Source organism: Haplochromis burtoni, unplaced genomic scaffold, assembly GCF_018398535.1.
Source record: "Haplochromis burtoni strain Fernald_Lab_line unplaced genomic scaffold, NCSU_Asbu1 Contig_146, whole genome shotgun sequence".
NCBI classification, from domain to species: Eukaryota; Metazoa; Chordata; class Actinopteri; order Cichliformes; family Cichlidae; genus Haplochromis; species Haplochromis burtoni.
Window position 1 is genome coordinate 1,081,524 of NW_024582507.1, and position 17,044 is coordinate 1,098,567.

Genomic DNA, 17,044 nt, shown 5'->3' on the forward strand with positions numbered 1-17,044 from the left:
AAAAAAAAAAAAAAAAAAAAGCACAAGTGTCAATGATGGCAGATTCACCAGGATTAAATTAATAAAAAAAAAATAAAAAAAAAGAAGGGTTTGCTTGCATTTTCATAATCTTCTGTCTTTTTTAAATCAAGTCCTAGTGTAACTGTTGATCAAGCCAAGGATAGATGTCTTCTATTGTTTATTCCTGTTCTGGCGCTCCTGTTCAGAAAAAAAAAGAACAAAAACAACAAACAAAAAGAAATTACTCAAACATTACTCATATGATCATTAGACAACAACAAACTAAGTGCAGCATTTCTTGGTGAACAGATGTCTACATGTATTTAAAGTTCTGATCAAACAGCAAAAAAAAAAAAAAAAAAAGTCAGCTTTTTACCTGATCCAACCGGGAGCGGTTCTGTATCTGAGCAGGTTCAAAAGTCTGTCAAAAAAGAGCAAAGAGGAGACAGACAAAAACAAGATCAGGAACAAATCAAGAGTCAAATTATCTAAAGAAACAGTTTTCCACTAAAAAGGTACAAAATCCTATTTTTAAGATAACAGAGAGATGACTGTACCCACCTTGCGCACCTCTTCCTCTTCTTCCTGTCTCTTCTCATAATGGGAGAAGTCATCAAAGATGGAGGTTGTGTGTTTGTAGGTGGCAATGATTTTGAGCACCTGCTTGGCCTTTTCCAGGGGTACCTCCTGGGTATCACGGGAGTTGGTCACTGGCTTGTTGTCGTTGTTCTCCAAGCGGATGTGGCGCAGCTGGCTATTAGGCACATCCTTAACAAACAACCAGTCCACATCAAACTTGCCTTTCCACTTGTCCTGTGCCCAAACACCAGCACTGGTCCCATAGTCCACTGGTGAACGCATCTCTGCCACACCACAGAAATGACCACTGCCATTGACACTGAACAGGAGGTATACAGGACCTTTACCATTCATGGCCCGGAAGGCTGAGTCCAGCCGCTTGTTGCCATGCTCAGTGCTGCACCAGATGGAGTACTTGATGGAGCGATGAATATCATCCTCAGAGTAGCTCTTAATGATGAAAACACGGCCATTCTTCAGGTTCCAATCAAAGTCCTTGGGGTTGTAGCTATGGGAGGCCCGCAGCTTCTCCAGCACTGGGTGCGACTCTCCACAAGGTCCTTGGCTGGAAGATGCTTGGGGACCATTGTTCCCACTACCAACCACACCCATCACACCACTACCATCATGGCCAGGTCCACCCTGGCCATAACCTTGGTTACGGTTGCGTGGAGCAATCCAGCGGGTCTGGGGTTGTGGGGGCTGGGTGTGGTTTTGGTAGGGCTGGGGTGGTGGCTGGTGGTGATGGGGGGGCTGGGGCTGTAAGGCCATAGGTGGCATCTGGGGTTGCACCAAAGACTGAGGAGGAGGGGGCTGCATGGGTCCTTGCTGCATGGGGGGTTGAGGTGGCATGGCATGAGGCAGGCCAAGAGGCTGCTGCTGTTGCTGCAGTGGAGCTGTGGCTACTTTAGTCACTGGGCCCTTTTCCCAGGTCCCAATGTTCATGTTGTGTTTGATGGGTGGTGGGGGAAGAGCTCCCCCTGGGTTGGGCATCCCTGGCTTCACCTTAGCTTTTAGCTGCTGTGGTTTGGCAGGCTTGCTGGCAATGGCCGCCCAAGAGGTGGGTTTAGGTGGGGGCATTCCAATCGGCGTTGCTCCGTTTCCTGTGGCTGCCACTGCAGGTCCACCAATCACAGATCCTACAGCCTTTACTGCTGACCCCTGACCAGTGACATCCCCACCGATCTTCAAGCCAACCATACCCTGCTCCAGGCTGTTCATACCAGGGGCTTTGTTCAGGGTGTCACTGTGAAACCCTGTCTGACCATCAGGCACCAGAGTGCCCCCCAGGGAGCTGGGAGGATAGCTATAGCTGCCACCATAGGCTGAACTTTGAGTCTGCTGGCCCTGGGAGCCACTCGTCCCCCAAGCAGAGAAGGCAGGGTTTTCAGGGAAAAAGTTAAACCTGTGGGGATAGATACTGCTTCCCAGGCCCCCTGGCTGGCCAAACACTGTGTCCGGCATGAAGTGATGGTCTCCATTACTCAAGGGTCCATATGGGGTGAGGTATGGAATAGGGGGGTCACCACCTGTGGACCAGGGAGCCTCACTTAGGGGGTATGGAAATCCAATGGAAGGAGCGTAGTAGCTTGGCAAGTAAGGGTCGGTGATGGACTGGTAACTGTTGTTCTGAATGAATAGAAGTCAGAATCACAACATTAGCAAATAACTGAGTTAAACTTAAAAATACCCCACAACAAATTAAATACAACTCTGCTAGTTGTGGATTTTTGATAGGTAAATAGCTAAAAGCTTCTTAACAAATCCCATTTCACTGCGTAGGTTACAAGGTTCACTTTTTTATAAAAAGTGACCGTGCATACATTTGCCATGCTGTGACATTCGATAATGAATAACATTCTTACAACTCATGTGAGAGAAGCTGAAGAGCAGACTTTACCTGAGTTGATTGACTAGTGAGGTATGGCTCAAAGTCATTGTCATGGACAGTGTCCTTCTGATGCAGTGAACCATTTTGCACTGCAAAAAAACAAAACAAAACAAAACATTAATGGATCGTTTAAACTTATTTTGTACTGAGGATGCAGTTATGTTTTGAGGTCTATATAGCCACAGCTTTTTTAGCTTTCAAGATGTAGTGTGTTCAGGGATAACCTTATGATTGTATGAAACTCTTAATATATTTTTACAAAATCAAAAATCAAATCACACTGATGTTGTCTTCGATTTCTCAAACATATTAGTTCTATAAATGTTAGTTTAATCAGTTTTGAATGTCTCTGCTTTTCCAAAAGCAACCCCCCTCCCCCCAAAAAAAACAAAAACCCAAACATTACACCAAAACTGCCAAACCATGCCAGACAACCAGATGTGGATGAGCTTGTGGCCTGCTTCCAGCCAGACCTGAGATGAGCACAATTTAAGACCTGTCTGTCCAAAAGCTGCAGCAGATCAAATATACCAATATCAGTGTTCATGAAGAACCGACAATAATAAATTGCAAGTAAATCTTTCTGTGTAATAATTGGTTGGGATAAAAAAAAAAATGTTCATTTACACAAATCAGCTACAACATTACAGTACAAAGGAGTCATTGTTTTGGACAGCTGCAGTAATAAGAATTTTGAGGCACAGGTGGAGTAATAATGTAATAAAAATGTGATTTATCGTCAAAAACTACATTTTGATATTTAAGGCTCTGAGTACTCAGGACTTTGGTGTTTTACACTGAAAATACCAAGTTTCTGGAGACACAAGTGTGCCCCTCACATGTGAGATGAGAGCAATTTTGAAGCAACAGGAAGTTCTTATTGTGCCTTCAAAACAATATTAAGCAGGTTCTTTTCAAAATAGCTTTTTCATTGCAATTTTTAACAATTTGGTGGTATGATACAATTCACTCTGATTACAAGGGTTTCTGATTATGTTGGCCCATATGGAAAAGAAATAGAAAAAAATTATAAAAGACTTGCATCAGATTTGGCTTGCTTCATATAGTGAATCATATAAGGCTTATATGATTTACTCATGAAAGTGGCCACTTTCTCATTACTTTCATATATTGTTTTAGGAAGTATCCAAAACATACAGGTTTCATTTATATAATTTTTCAAGGGATCTTATATCTGTTTTCACTCTTGTATGCTTTTCATACAAGTTTCACACAAGACAGATACAAACTTTATAAGATTTATATATATATTTTCCAAATGGGAGTATTCACTGGAAAAAGTGTGTGTGTGTGTGTGTGTGTGTGTGTGTGTGTGTGTGTGTGTGTGTGTGTGTGTGTGTGTGTGTGTCTGTCATACTGCAGAGATGGATTTGTGCCCTTACTATAAAATCATGAACTAAATAAATGCCAAACCATAAGAGACATAAATCATTGCATTTCATAAATATCAATCTCGTATGTAAACATAAAAATAAAACACGTTCGCCCAAATGCCACATTCTTCAAAAAATGTTACTGAATCCACAGGAAAGGGAGGATGTCAAATTTTACATCATAGGCCATGTACACAAATGTAAGAGATCCGTCTGTACAAATAAAAACATTCTGCCAGCCAACTGCCAATTAAATGTCCATCCCCCGGGCCGGAACGGGGTCTTTGCCAGACTAATTCTGACCCACGGGCCTTGTGTTTGACACCCCCAATCTACCAATCTAGAGGTTTCTGAAATTTTTATTTTTAATAGCAAAGGTATTCTAATCTAGTATGTCCCTCTGAATGTGAAATAGTACAATATTTTGCCATTTGGCTTTAATATTATTTGTATTACATGTTAACACTTGACTTATGAAGAATAAGAGCATAAATTTTTTTTAAAATCGCTAGCAGAAAGGATATCACCTTTAAATGTAGATATTCATCTACCAGTGTCAAACACAATAAACAATGTAGTTTGACAATCCAATTAGATCATTTTAACTATAAATTTTCATTACACTGTATCAATCTCCAGCATAGTGTACTAATTACTCAGAAATATGGTATTGCACACCACAGAAAGGACAAGGATGCCAATCTCGCTGGTTTAAGTAAAACCAGACTATGGTTCTTCGGTCTGTTGTAACACAGATGTTGTTACATGTTGTTACAGTGTTTTAAGTAGTACCAATCTGGGAAACTATCTCCTTTAATTGCTACATGTGGAAAAGGACAATTTTGAACACTGACCCAATCTTAATCTGCCAAATTCTAAAGAGTTCATCTATGAAAGTTGGCATTTATTCTAAAAAGTGTCTGTGTCTGGGGGGTGGGGGACTGTAAAAACATTGTACTAAAATATATTTAGTGTTATGATAATGGTGATGGTGCACTGTCCAAGACATTGGTTCAAAAATCAATCATATGCTACTTGTGACATGGCTCTGGTAGCATATAATTTATATTTGAGGGATGAGGGTACTATCATCCAAAAAAGGCCACTGACATCTAATTAAAATTATTCGTCAGAGAACAAAGGTGATCTTCAAGAACAATATTGTAGTAATTCAGATACTCTTCCCTCTAAGGTGATAAGTGGACTCAAACCACAACAGCAAAACAGATCCACTGGATATCTCCAGGCCAAGCATTTAAAGTTTTCCTTTAATTTGTCCTGGTCTTTAGATGTAAAAAGTAATTATCTTGATACAGTCATCCACAACTCACCTTTAGATGCTTGTCCCTTTGATCTCTGTGTCCAAGTAAATCATAGGAAAGGGGGGAAAAGAAGACCAAAAAGTTATTTTGAGTCGGCCTGAGATATCACACGTAGCTTGTGAGTACAACCCATGTTACCTATCCATTGCCTAGAAACTGAACATGAGACCACTTCCCGAAGAGAGCCATCTGAAACACTTGCCTTACGCTATTCTATATTAAAAGGTGTATAGTAATTACACTTTTATTTGACATATTGTACAATGTAATGGTCTATGATTAACTATTTATTTAAATAACCTGTTTATGATAGCTCTAATCCACATACAACTTTGCTAACTACCATAGCTCCCTTAAAATGGCTCTACAAAAGCCATCAGACTTAATGCAGCTTTCAGCTTAGTGTTTCTTAGCAGATTCAAACATTTTTCACAGCCCAGACACGAGAAAATATTCCATTATAAAAGTTACTATTTAAAGAATAAGTTAGCCTGAGCCTTTATGTAAATCTGTTGACGTTAACTAGCTTTGGGTTTCACGTATTCAGGCATTGGCTGCTACTTTTTCCCCGTCCCCAATAGGCAACAAAACATATCGATTCTGTTAAAGATACATCTGACAACAGCCTGAATATTTTCGCAAAAGTGTCATCTTTCTTACTCGTCCATTAAAACATTTAGCAATTTCACGGAAAGTGGCTAACTCGCTAGCTACAAGCACCGGCCAAATGCTAGTGGCTTGCTAGCACTTCCGAGCAATAGCCATAGCCCAATAAATCGTTAACGTTAGCGGGTGAGGTAGCCTAGAAGCTCTCTACAGACGAAGTAAGTCGTCCTTCCTACCTGAGGGTCAATGCTTGTGGCAGACATAATTCATTAAGCAAATCCCTGGATTCTCACAGAGCCTGAGCTTGTGACTGAATTGCAACCCCCGTGATTTGAAAAGCAAGTTCACAGCTCAGTTACAGTTAGCTTTGTGGCTAGCTGCGCCGCTTAGCGTGTGGCTAGCAGTTGTAGCGCAGGCTCAGCTGTATATTTTCCGCTGTGTGGACGTATCCCAACTTCCACAGTTCAAGTCAGTCGCTTCGGATACTGCGTCCGAAAGCAGTCAAGTCCCCGGTAAAGGTATTCAAGTTGATGGTACGTGTCGCCGAACGGGCCTTTCCGACCGTGAATATTTTCGGTCGCCTCTTACTTTGTCTTTTTTTTTAATTCCACAGAGGGAGAGAGAGAGAGAGAGAGACCTCCTCAGTTACGTTAAAGCCCTGTACACTTCCCCAATGGCTGCTCCATCCGGGCTTTGAGCCGCCGCTGTAGTTCACGTCGTTCCCCACGGGGTGGCAAAAGTTTGAGGCATCCTTACCATCGGCAAAGTGCATCCATGGCTGTGATTTAATGGTAGCAACGAATAAATCCAAGTCGTTTAACAAAAAACAAAAAACACAAAAACATAATTCTAGTTCTATAAGTACTATTCCAGTATCACGAGTGCTATTTTCTGCATCCCCTGTGGGTGTAAATAGCGCCAGGAGGTGTCAGCAGACTGCTGGTAGTTTTCTGCAGGCCCCCTAGAACTGACAGTTCAGTCAGACACAGCGCTCATGTGAGACTGTGTGCACAGCGCCACTGGTTTCCCATTGTTATGAATTTGGTATATAATCAGCCTGAAACACAGTGAGGAAAACAGTTGAGTTGTCATGATTATTTTAGTATAGCTAATTTTACATAGATTAGAAATGCAATTGTGCAGTAAATGTTACACCCTTTAACCACTAGGAGGAAGCAACGAGACATACGCAATCCCCTAAACTCAGTCAAAGGTCAAATTTATTTACTGTGTATAGGGTGGTGGTAAAATGTTTGATTATCTATAATCAAATCAAAGTCGCTATAAGAGCTGTTTTATTTTCCCCATCTTGTGTAGGTTATGTTTCGACTTGGCTTGCCTCGTGGCTCATCATCTAGATATTCAACATCCCATATATTATAGACTATTTAGATAGAAGGTCTTTTAATTAGATTTAAATGTACACTTTTTTCCTTCCAAGAAAGAAGATGACACATCTTATTATTTTGTGTATTTAAGCAATTTGTTTTCACATTTTATTGTGCAAGCTCTCATTTTTATTTACCTGTATTCTCATGATCTATACATTAAGTTGTTTTCTGATATTTTGTTTAAAGAAAAGCATCCTTTTAAAAATTATTAGTTATTAGGGAAAGGCATGCCGCTGAAATGTTTTGCAGTGTTTTCCTAAGAGGCGGAGCAACATGGCATGTTCAGGCTGTCATTCATTCAAGGATCAAAGAGCAAATATTCTGGCATTTGGGGGATTTTCTGGAAAGCAGTCTCCTGTAGGTCACTGTGCAGGCCCCCTGCAGCTGATCACATTATTTTCAACTGGATGTGCTGCGCTGACCTTCAGTGTGCGCTCCACTATGGACCGCAAAAGGGATGACTGGCACAGAACAAAAAGGGAAAGGGAAACCTATATGCTACACAATGATGGATGACAGGCAAGCTATGCTTCACATCCTTGAGGAGCCTCAGATGCGAAGAGAAGGAGAGAGACTTCGAACTTTTCACAACTGGCCAGCAGATGCACCTGTCACATCTGGAGATCTGGCCAAGGCAGGGTTTTTCTTTCTAGGCCCTGGGGATAAAGTACAGTGTTTCTGCTGTGGAGGGATTTTAAGATGCTGGGTACAAGGGGATAGCCCAGCCACTGAGCATAAAAGACATTTCCCTGCTTGCAGCTTCATTCTGGGTCGAGCTGTAGGAAATATCCCACTTCAAGCTGACTCCTCAGATTCTGTGGATGGACAGCTTTTGAGTCAGCTCCAGAGGATGACTATGGATGACCAGGGAACAGCTGGGCAAGCAGTCTACCCAGAGATGGAAGCAGAGGATTCGCGGCTCACCACTTTCCACAACTGGCCCACCGAAGCCTCAATCCAACCCGATGTTCTTGCCAGAGCAGGCTTTTTCTACACAGGTACTCAAATGTCTGACTCTAAAGCCTAATAATGCTGATCACCTCTTGTTTTTAACAAATGATGAGCAAAACTATAGTATTTACTCGTATTTGTAAGTAAAATATCCAGCACAGATCTTGTCACTGCTAGAGTGACCAACCCCACTGTGTGAGAGTTCATGGTACAATTGTCCTGCTGACTCATGATGTTGTGGACAGAACAACCTAGACAAAGCTGGAGCTGCTAAAGAGGTAGGATGTGTACAGCTTCAGGCAGTACACGGGGTGTGGACACAATATCATGAACAGCATTCCAAGTAGTTTTGTCAAGACAGTATCAGGGAAGGCTTGATTAACCTTCATTACAATTTGTTCAGGTTATAGTTTTTGCATGTATTTTATTCCTTTGGTGCGTGAGAGATTTTCTGAGTTCGTTCTAAAGCTGCGAAGATTAAGTGGGCGTGTGTCATTGCTCCCTTTTCACAGCCGTCTTATATTATCACAGGTCACGGTGACAATGTCAAATGCTTCTACTGCGACGGAGGGCTGAGGAACTGGGAGCCAGGCGACGACCCCTGGCAGGAACATGCCAAATGGTTTCCACGGTAACAACAGGACATTTCCAGGCAGATATTGAAACATCAGCTGAATGCTTTTTTTGTGTCATGCCATGGCAATATTTCTTTTTATATCGAGAAATGTGCAAAGGTTTTAGTCACTCTGGATGTCAAAATTCGCATCACATAATATCATCAGAGATGCACGTGATCAGTCCCAAATTCGTTCTGCAGCATGACCTAATTACCACAAACCTACAGCCAGAGTTATCAAGATCTTTCATGTTTGATTTGAGAAATGAACTGAAAAAACAATTAGGTGGTATTATATTTGAAAAGATGCTCTTGGCCAAATCTCTGACACACACATATACACCATATGCATAAATGTGTGTCTGTATATTGTAGATTATAAAGCAGCTTTTGTTTTCAGATGTGAGTTCTTAATCCAAACGAGGGGGCAGGAATACATCAGCAACATACAGGACACTCATTTCCACCTGGATGACACTATGGTGAGACCTTTTGCTTCTTATCTATTTGGAACATTGGAGATATTATAGCTGCACATTAATGAGCTGTAGTTTGTCACTGCTGCATTTAAATCTGTAAAAAAAAAAAGTATATTACTTCTCCAGGGAGGATCACAGACCTCCTCGGGTAGAGATATCAGCTCCAGAGGCGGTAAGTCCTATAAAAAACAAAAATCTAACTTTTGCTGAGGAGATATGATTAACAACATAGCAGCCTTCTGCTTTCATGTCTCTAATTATATATGTGTACTCTATATATAGCAAAGATTTAAACCATCAACACTCAGTCTTGCTTGTTCACACAAGAGAGGAAAAGGGGGATCAAACATTTCTGTTTGCACTGCAAGTCACACAAAGAGAGAAAAGAGGTCTGCGGCCACTTGATTGATTTATTCCTAAGTCAACCACTTTTGTTGAAATACAGATCTGATGGATAAAGGCATACCTTTCACAAACTCGATTTAATACCTTAAATTAGCCACTGAGTAGCAGGTCCATTTCTTTCTATTCTCATTGCTTTGGGGGCAGCTGAAAATGAAATTAATGGGCGATCAATTACCTGAGCTAATGTTTGCTCTAAAATTGAAGTAATTAGGGAGAGCTATGGAAGCCATTTGACTATTGCTCATGGTTGCAGGGCAGGCATGAGAAGGCAATTATTCCATACAATGAAGGAAGCACAATTATAATCCATAGCAGCTGAAATGCAGAAGGGGTCTGTGCTTTGAAATGTTTATATATTGGCAGACGGAGGTAAGCTTGCACAATTTGGCAATTATTTACACATTATCTTATAGAGGGTAGAGTGTGTGGGGTGCTTAGACTAGTATAAAATTCACATAGTGTCCAGTGAAGGCTGCTGCTTCTCTAATCATCCTGGCATCTCCCTTCCTCTGATCCCCAGATCTGGTCGGAGGTCTGGGAGCTTCATCGGCCATGCTTTCTCCTGTGGTACAGTCTGTGCTCCAGATGGGCTTTGAAACCAGCCTGGTGGAGAGTCTGGTCCAAACCAAGTACCTTCTGACAGGCCAGCATTACACGTCTGTATCTGACCTGGTTACTGATGTACTGCAGGCGGAGGAGGAAGACAGACAGAGCAGGCCTCGAAGCAGAGGTAGCTGTCTTTTGTTCTTTTCCTTTCACTGTATTTGTTCAACAGCCATTGTATTTCAATTAGAATTCAAATGGTTTTGTTTTTATTAAGGAAAATTCACCATTTTAATGGATCCTTAAGTTCCGAATATATCTGACTGACTCTTAATGTTCGCATACATCAGACCCAGAGATGAGGCAAGGCTCCAGTGCTGGAAATGTAAGAACACAGACACCTGTCAGAGAGAAAGGTCAGCAGTCAATATCTCAAAGATTTTCAAAAAAGATCAAAATTTTGTGCTTGTAGTAGTTTTATTTATTTGAAACCAACCAATTAAACAGTAAATGTGTATAATTACTATAGGCTTGACTTACAACATTGTGCTTGAACAAATAGTTTGTGTGTTTGTCTTCATCGGTTTCTCCCAACAGTTAAGGAAAACAGTCCAGAGGAGCTGCTGAGGCAGCTGCAGGAGGAGAGGACCTGTAAAGTGTGCATGGACAAGCTTGTGTCCATTGTCTTCATCCCCTGTGGTCATCTGGTGGTTTGTGGTGATTGTGCTGCCAGCCTACGTCACTGCCCCATCTGCAGAGCTGTCATCAGAGGCAGCGTCCGTGCTTTCATGTCCTAAGGCTGTAGTGAAAAGCCACCCCTATACAGGTGTTGCATGAGTGGCCTTGAGTTTTCCACAGGCCCCAGTTTCTGTTGTACTGGAAAGAATAAAGAGTGCTGATTGCTTATTTTGTCAGGCTTACCAGATCATTTTCTACAATAAACAGTTCAAGCTGCCATCATATTTATAGCTTCTGGATTTTATTTTATTTTTTTACAAAAACAGAATTACCTACTAAATGACACATGGGACCATCAAAAGAGCACATTCTTTTATTAACAAACACATATTTACATGAGCACAAAGCACAGTTCTGGATAAATAGGAATACAAATTCAGGTCACATCGGGTTGGAGGAACACAGGACGCAAAATTGAAGAGAAAAAGAACCATTTCCACTTTCTATAAAAACAAAAAGTATCTACACAGAGATAGACTCTTTTCAGTGGAAATTTAACAAATATAACATGTTTCAACTAATACTAGTCACCAGGTTAGGAAAAGGCTGTATTGCACTGAGAGGAAGACCTGTTTTACATTAGGATTTTAGAAGCATTTTCCTGTTAATACTGATTATGTTACAATATGAGGTGCTTTGTGTTTTTACTCACACGCTAGCTGGCTTCCCAGGAGTGTGTAAACTTTAAATTATAAAGAAACAATGACACAAAAATTATTGCATCTCTCAGACAGCGAGGTGATCAATCGAATGGAAAAAGTATTCAGATCATTTTAAGAATCCTAACAGTTGAAAAACTGTTTGTCTGGCAGTAAAGCACATTTAAGATCACAGAGGACTCTGACACGCACTTGATAGCTGAAGTTGCTGAAAACAGAAATGAAAAAACTTCCACAGAAAACAAGCCAAGTGGCCAACTATTCCAATCAATTAACACAATGCAATTACTTTCAAATGGACCAAATCTCAGTCTATATGATGTAGCATACAACTGAAGGCAAATACAACTATGACAACACAAAAATAAGAAACAAATCCTGGCCAGGGAAAGTGCTAAAAAAAAAAAAAAGTGGGAGTTTTATGGAAGGTTAAGCATGCAGCAGAAACTCAGTAGCCTTGAAATTTGCACATGAATACTATGAACACCAGAGGGCAGTAGTGATTCACACAACCAGTAAGGCATGAGCGAATCTGACTTCTTGATGACACTAACAGGAACAAAAGAAGTGCTACCAATCAGTATGGGAGATATGAACTTTTTCATTTCATTTCATTTGAATAATTGTCGTTTTTCTGGGTCAGAATACAAGAAATTTAAGTTGCCAGTTTATATAAAGCAATTTAAAGACACCAGTTTTGCTTTTTACTTATTACTTAATATGCATAAAATTACAAAACAAAAAAACACCCCAACATGCTCTCAAACAATCACAGCTGCGACTATTAACACTGACAATTTAATTTAAACTGCTGAAGTGACAGGAGAAAACTCTCTGATCTATTCATGTATATGCCACGCTACTTCTACACTGAAGACCATACCCAGACATCTCAGCACTGTTGTGCTTAAATATGAACAATGAAACAACTTCTATTGTTTTCTTCAAGTTAAAAATATGCTATGTAACTTTTGTTTGAGTGTGTGTAATGATCACCCTTGGCAGATCTGTCAGTAGTTAGAGGGGGACTGACGTGAAAACAAAGCTTTCAGCGTATCATCGAGCACAAACACCTGACACTTCAGAAACACCGACTTTGTTGTTGGTGAAAATAGTCACAATAATAAGACTCCCGAAATAAAACTAAGACTCGCATGCCATCCTTTGTGTTTGAATGCCTCTTGCAGGCTCACGCTATTTTGCATTCTTGATAGCTCACATTTTCAAACTCTAAATCAAAAGCTAATTTTAACCCTCCCACTTTCATTATTTACATTTTCTATTTTTGACAGATGCCCCTGTAGGTTTGGTGCTTTTGTTCCCTCCCCACCCTCTACCTCTACACTCCCCTGTCTCTTCCTGCTCTGCTTCTGTATTTATGCACACACATCCTGGCCTAAAGTAAACAGACAGCACACAATAGCTCATTCCACAGGCTCCACTGTAATTCAGCCCTCCGGCTAAGATTTGAGCCAAACCAGCAATAATATGCTAAATCAGTGAGTCCTCTAAGACACAGCACCACAGACTGGCAATGATGGGCAGCCCCTGATTACATCCACAATGTATTTAATAGCTGTACATGTTCTATACAGTCACAGTCTGGGAGGGGGGTATTTGCCCATTGTGGGCAGGTTGCAGCAGTGGGAGCACAGCAGAGAAATCAACACGAACAAAATGATTGATACTTGCCTAAATACACAAATACCCCTAAATACATGCTTTGTTTTACTGCAATTCCCCAGCTCCCTAAACCCATCACGATGGACCCTTACAGAGAAATGTTGGCTTTTCTGGGCAGTACATCAGCAAATTACACGTTTAAAGGACTGAAATCAAAGGAGGGAGGAACGTCTCGCGCACTGAAGCGCACTGGGACGTTTGTGTCAAAGCAACCATTTTGTCTCTGTAGGAATTTGCTGCATCACCTCCCCGCTGGATGTTCTCCTATTTACGTAGACCTGGAAGGGACAAAAAGATAGACAGAAAGGGCAAAGCTTTAAGACTTGTTGAACAACCAAAGGAAAAAGATATTTCTATTCACACAAACACACACACACACACTTAGAAGAATTTCTCCAGGATATACAGGTAACTCTCAGTAGGTTAAGAGGGGAGATGAAAACTTCCTCCTATTAGAGACAGAGTTGATTAAACTGTCAAGAAGCTAATAAAATATTAATTTCATGTTGGCAGAGAATTATTACATTACTTCCCAGGCTTATTTTTATTAATTCCTCTGCACGACTTAAGTGATTAATCCAATTGTAGACATATTTTTATGTGTTTTTCTACCAGTAGCTGCCTGTGGACACACACACTTACGCACACGCACACAGTGCTATGAAAGGTCTCCATATTCCCCAAAGCACACTGACAGGATGTAGCATGTTTCAGACACTAGTTTACTCCCCAGACATGAGTCATTTCTCCAGATACTGAGTAAGCAACTCTGTGTAATCTCTGTCAGTAAACGCTGTGTTGCAACCTAGAGATGCTGACACTAAACTCTGGCACGGACATGAAAGTGGAGATTATTTTCTTGCACTTTCCAACGCATGTAAAAGTTTCACGATCACAACTTGCACCAACAACAATGTGAAAGGTCACATAAATATGCTTCCAACGCACAGAGACAAATACAAATGTAATGGGATGAGAGCGCACTCGTACTTACGGGTACATGGGCTTTAAGAGGAGATGAGATGATTTCTCATTGACATGGTAGAGTGGGAATGGGTCAAATCCTCCAATAAAATCAACTGAAAACAAAGTATTGAGCACATAAATCCCGGAGTAAATCAAAAGACAGACAACTAAAAATACATGCACGATTAAAAAAAGAAACTGAATGAAGAATGAAATGGAAACAAAAAGACACAATGGGAACAAATGGAGTGCACAGATGTTGTAAGGTAGCTTGTGAACAACAGTGCAAACTTTGAGTCTCTTTTAGTTTGACAAAATCTACAAAAGTAGAAGAGAGAGAAAAAACTGTTTTTCATCTGTGCATCTGCCTCAAGCCTAAGGGAAAGCTTGGGAACAGGTGAAAGCTTGCCAGCTGTCAAAATAGCTTAAGCCTTTTTATCGCTCAGAAACAGAGGTGACCTTCAGCCACCAAATTGATCCTCAAACCTTTCTGTTTATTTTCTCAGTTAAGAGTTCAGACTCTAGGCGAGGTGCAGATGAGCGAGCGAGTGTTATGTCATGCGAGAAACAGAAGGACATGCTGGTACCAAAGTGCAGTGTGTTTTTCACACATGCGGAAAGAGGGATTTTTGAGATGGATGGAAAAGGCTTGGGGCTTTTGAGGGGACATAAACGGCAGAGAGGGAGACAGACAGAGAGGGGAGGAAAAAGGAGGAGAGGACGGGGTGTGTCACGCTTGTCGGTCTGACTGACAGGGAGCCAAGGAGATTAGGGAGTCCGTGTGAAAAAGGCCAGCGTGTCCAGGAGCTGCGAGTCTCCTCTAAACACAGCGAGTGGAAGAAAAGTAAAAGCTGCACCCTATTCAGTGGGAAAAGACACCAAATATATAAAGGACCCTAGCTGAGTGAATAACAAAATGAGCACATCTGTTTCTTTTTTGGAACCCAGCACCTGTGGTGGAAAAACACACATACAAGCCAGCCATAGAGACTAGTGGAAGGCCCAATCAGTTCCATCCAGATAAGAGGAGGCAGGGGTGGTCTGCTAAATGCTGATAGGTAGACAGGATGCGCACACCAGCCAGAGGGGTTGTGCTGTGTCACCCCTTTCCTCTGACCCTGTCCCGGTTTCCAGGCATTCACTGTTTCATCTGCACACCACAAACACACACACATGCCACCCACCCACCAAAAGATACAAAGATGCACACACTCACACACACACAAAGCCCTCTCCCCTGCTCTTTTCTGTACGAGTGATTTTCTCATTATAAGCAGGTGGGGATCCATCTCCTGCCATGATAAACCGTGCTGAGGAATACAGCTGGATGATAATCATGGTTGCCATTTTTAGACACGCTACAGCTCGTGGGATAGCAAAGCAATATCGCTCGGTGGATCCCTCCACCAGTCTGTGAATCTAATACTCTGGCTCAGAGTGAAATATCAGCTTGACTACTGGATGGATTGCCACAAAATTTGACACAGATATTCGAGGACTCCGGAGCAGAAATCCCAATGACTTTGGCGATATGTGTGCCTTTCATGTAAAACTACAAATAGGTCAACTTCTCCACTTGGAAAGTATTTGAAAGTCAGATTTCTGTAAAGAATCTTGTGACATATGCACTGACCAACCTAAACTTAAACTGGGCCCGGTGTGTATGATGTACTATTTTGTATTATATCCTTATTTTCTGTCATGTATATACACTGTTAGGATGCTAGTCTCTCTTATTTAGCAAAGCCAGAGCTAAAAATAATAAGCTCGGGCATGTGCAAGCAATCCACATAAGCTCTTTTCACAGTAGTCTTTTCGCATATAATTGCTAAGTAAACACAGGTATTACTAATTAACCAGTAAGATTAATTATGGCTCTGTTTTTTAAGACAGGAAACAGCTGTGAAACACTAAATAGAATGGGGCCGCTTCTGTTTAATCAACCTGAGCTACAATGCTTAAAATTGCTGCTTAGAAAAGGACCTATGAACTAAAAACTAAGGCTTTTACAGTACAGAAGCCCCACCCACCTGCTGTTCAAACCTTTTGTTTACAAGGGACAGCCAATCATAAGAAAGCTGGCTTAAAGGGAGGGGGATGGGTTGTGAAAGAGATTGTTGCATATAGATGATGAACTGAGGGGCTGCGTCTGCCAGGACCCAAATAAGGATTATTTTGTGTGAATCATTTAAATCTGCTTTATTAAGATTTCAAGAACGAAAGAAAGAAATCCTGGCTTGGACATAATAGGTTGCCTCTAAAGCTGCCTCTTTTCACTCTAATGAAGACATTCAGTGTGTCAAAACATTACTTTGCTCTCTATTAAATGCTTAATTTATAACCCCGACCTCTATTCCTCCTACAGACTATATTGTTTTTCAGCCAGTTAATTGCTTGTTCCATGTTGAATCATTTCCCTATTAATTACAGCATGCATCAGTCTGATCCTGCTCTGAGGCCGGTCTTCTGTGCAGCTCACTGATTCTTGATGGTTGAGAAATTACTGGAAAAAAAAATCCATATGACTGTGTTTTTCAACATTAAATCTAGTAACACCAGTGCAAACAGAAAACCTTTAACAGGAGAGATTATTAAAACAGATACTGGCGGTTTTTTGACACCAACACTGACAGAAGCAAGATCACTTTCTTCCCAGCAGATTGAGCAAGCTGGTTTTTTTCCCCCTTCTGCAGACACATGCAAGATATGAAAGGTATGTAGGTCAGTAGTTAAGGCATCTAAGTAGTGCCCTCAAACAAGCAGGGAGTAATGTAATGTAAAGCAGAGATACAGGCAGTCAGCAGACAGTGGTGTGTGTGTG

The 17,044-nt window shown here is 41.1% G+C and overlaps 3 protein-coding genes across 4 annotated transcripts in view; 1 reads left to right on the plus strand and 2 right to left on the minus strand.

The window, feature by feature from the left end:
• Positions 1-6: 6 nt before the first annotated feature.
• On the minus strand, positions 7-6,460 carry LOC102310366 (YTH domain-containing family protein 1). The gene is made up of 6 exons (XM_005931806.3): positions 6,029-6,460; positions 5,196-5,220; positions 2,480-2,559; positions 562-2,208; positions 377-421; positions 7-198 (listed from the first exon to the last, which is right to left on the minus strand). Exons 1-6 carry the CDS (start codon positions 6,053-6,055, stop codon positions 172-174), a joined length of 1,851 nt encoding a protein of 616 aa, XP_005931868.1. The 5' UTR covers positions 6,056-6,460; the 3' UTR covers positions 7-171.
• A 149-nt stretch (positions 6,461-6,609) lies between these two features.
• On the plus strand, positions 6,610-11,136 carry birc7 (baculoviral IAP repeat containing 7). Its single transcript, XM_014336638.2, has 7 exons — positions 6,610-8,181; positions 8,666-8,765; positions 9,151-9,232; positions 9,356-9,401; positions 10,155-10,364; positions 10,528-10,593; positions 10,775-11,136. The coding sequence occupies exons 1-7, from the start codon at positions 7,641-7,643 to the stop codon at positions 10,972-10,974; spliced, it is 1,245 nt and encodes a 414-aa protein (XP_014192124.1). The 5' UTR covers positions 6,610-7,640; the 3' UTR covers positions 10,975-11,136.
• An 833-nt stretch (positions 11,137-11,969) lies between these two features.
• nkain4 (sodium/potassium transporting ATPase interacting 4) overlaps positions 11,970-17,044 on the minus strand; it is a 52,162-nt gene continuing 47,087 nt past the window's right edge. The window contains exons 6-7 of one of the 2 annotated variants that reach the window (XM_005931803.3): positions 14,252-14,336; positions 11,970-13,535 (exon numbers count right to left, since the gene is read on the minus strand). In XM_005931803.3, the coding sequence (XP_005931865.1) occupies positions 13,526-13,535; positions 14,252-14,336 (95 nt within the window). In that variant the 3' untranslated portion in view covers positions 11,970-13,525. The remainder of the gene's footprint in view (positions 13,536-14,251; positions 14,337-17,044) is intronic. The other variant, XM_005931804.3, reaches the window with a different exon arrangement.

Coding starts and splice junctions, on each gene's coding strand:
- LOC102310366 (XM_005931806.3), bottom strand. CDS start 6,055: ATGTCTGCCACAAGCATTGACCCTCAG. Junction 2,560..5,195: donor AAAGGGACAAGCATCTAAAG/GTGAGTTGTGGA, acceptor GTTTTTTTGCAG/TGCAAAATGGTTCACTGCAT. Junction 422..561: donor AAGAGGAAGAGGTGCGCAAG/GTGGGTACAGTC, acceptor CTTTTTTGACAG/ACTTTTGAACCTGCTCAGAT.
- birc7 (XM_014336638.2), top strand. CDS start 7,641: ATGACTGGCACAGAACAAAAAGGGAAAGGGAAACCTATATGCTACACA. Junction 9,233..9,355: donor TCCACCTGGATGACACTATG/GTGAGACCTTTT, acceptor TTACTTCTCCAG/GGAGGATCACAGACCTCCTC. Junction 10,594..10,774: donor GACACCTGTCAGAGAGAAAG/GTCAGCAGTCAA, acceptor TTCTCCCAACAG/TTAAGGAAAACAGTCCAGAG.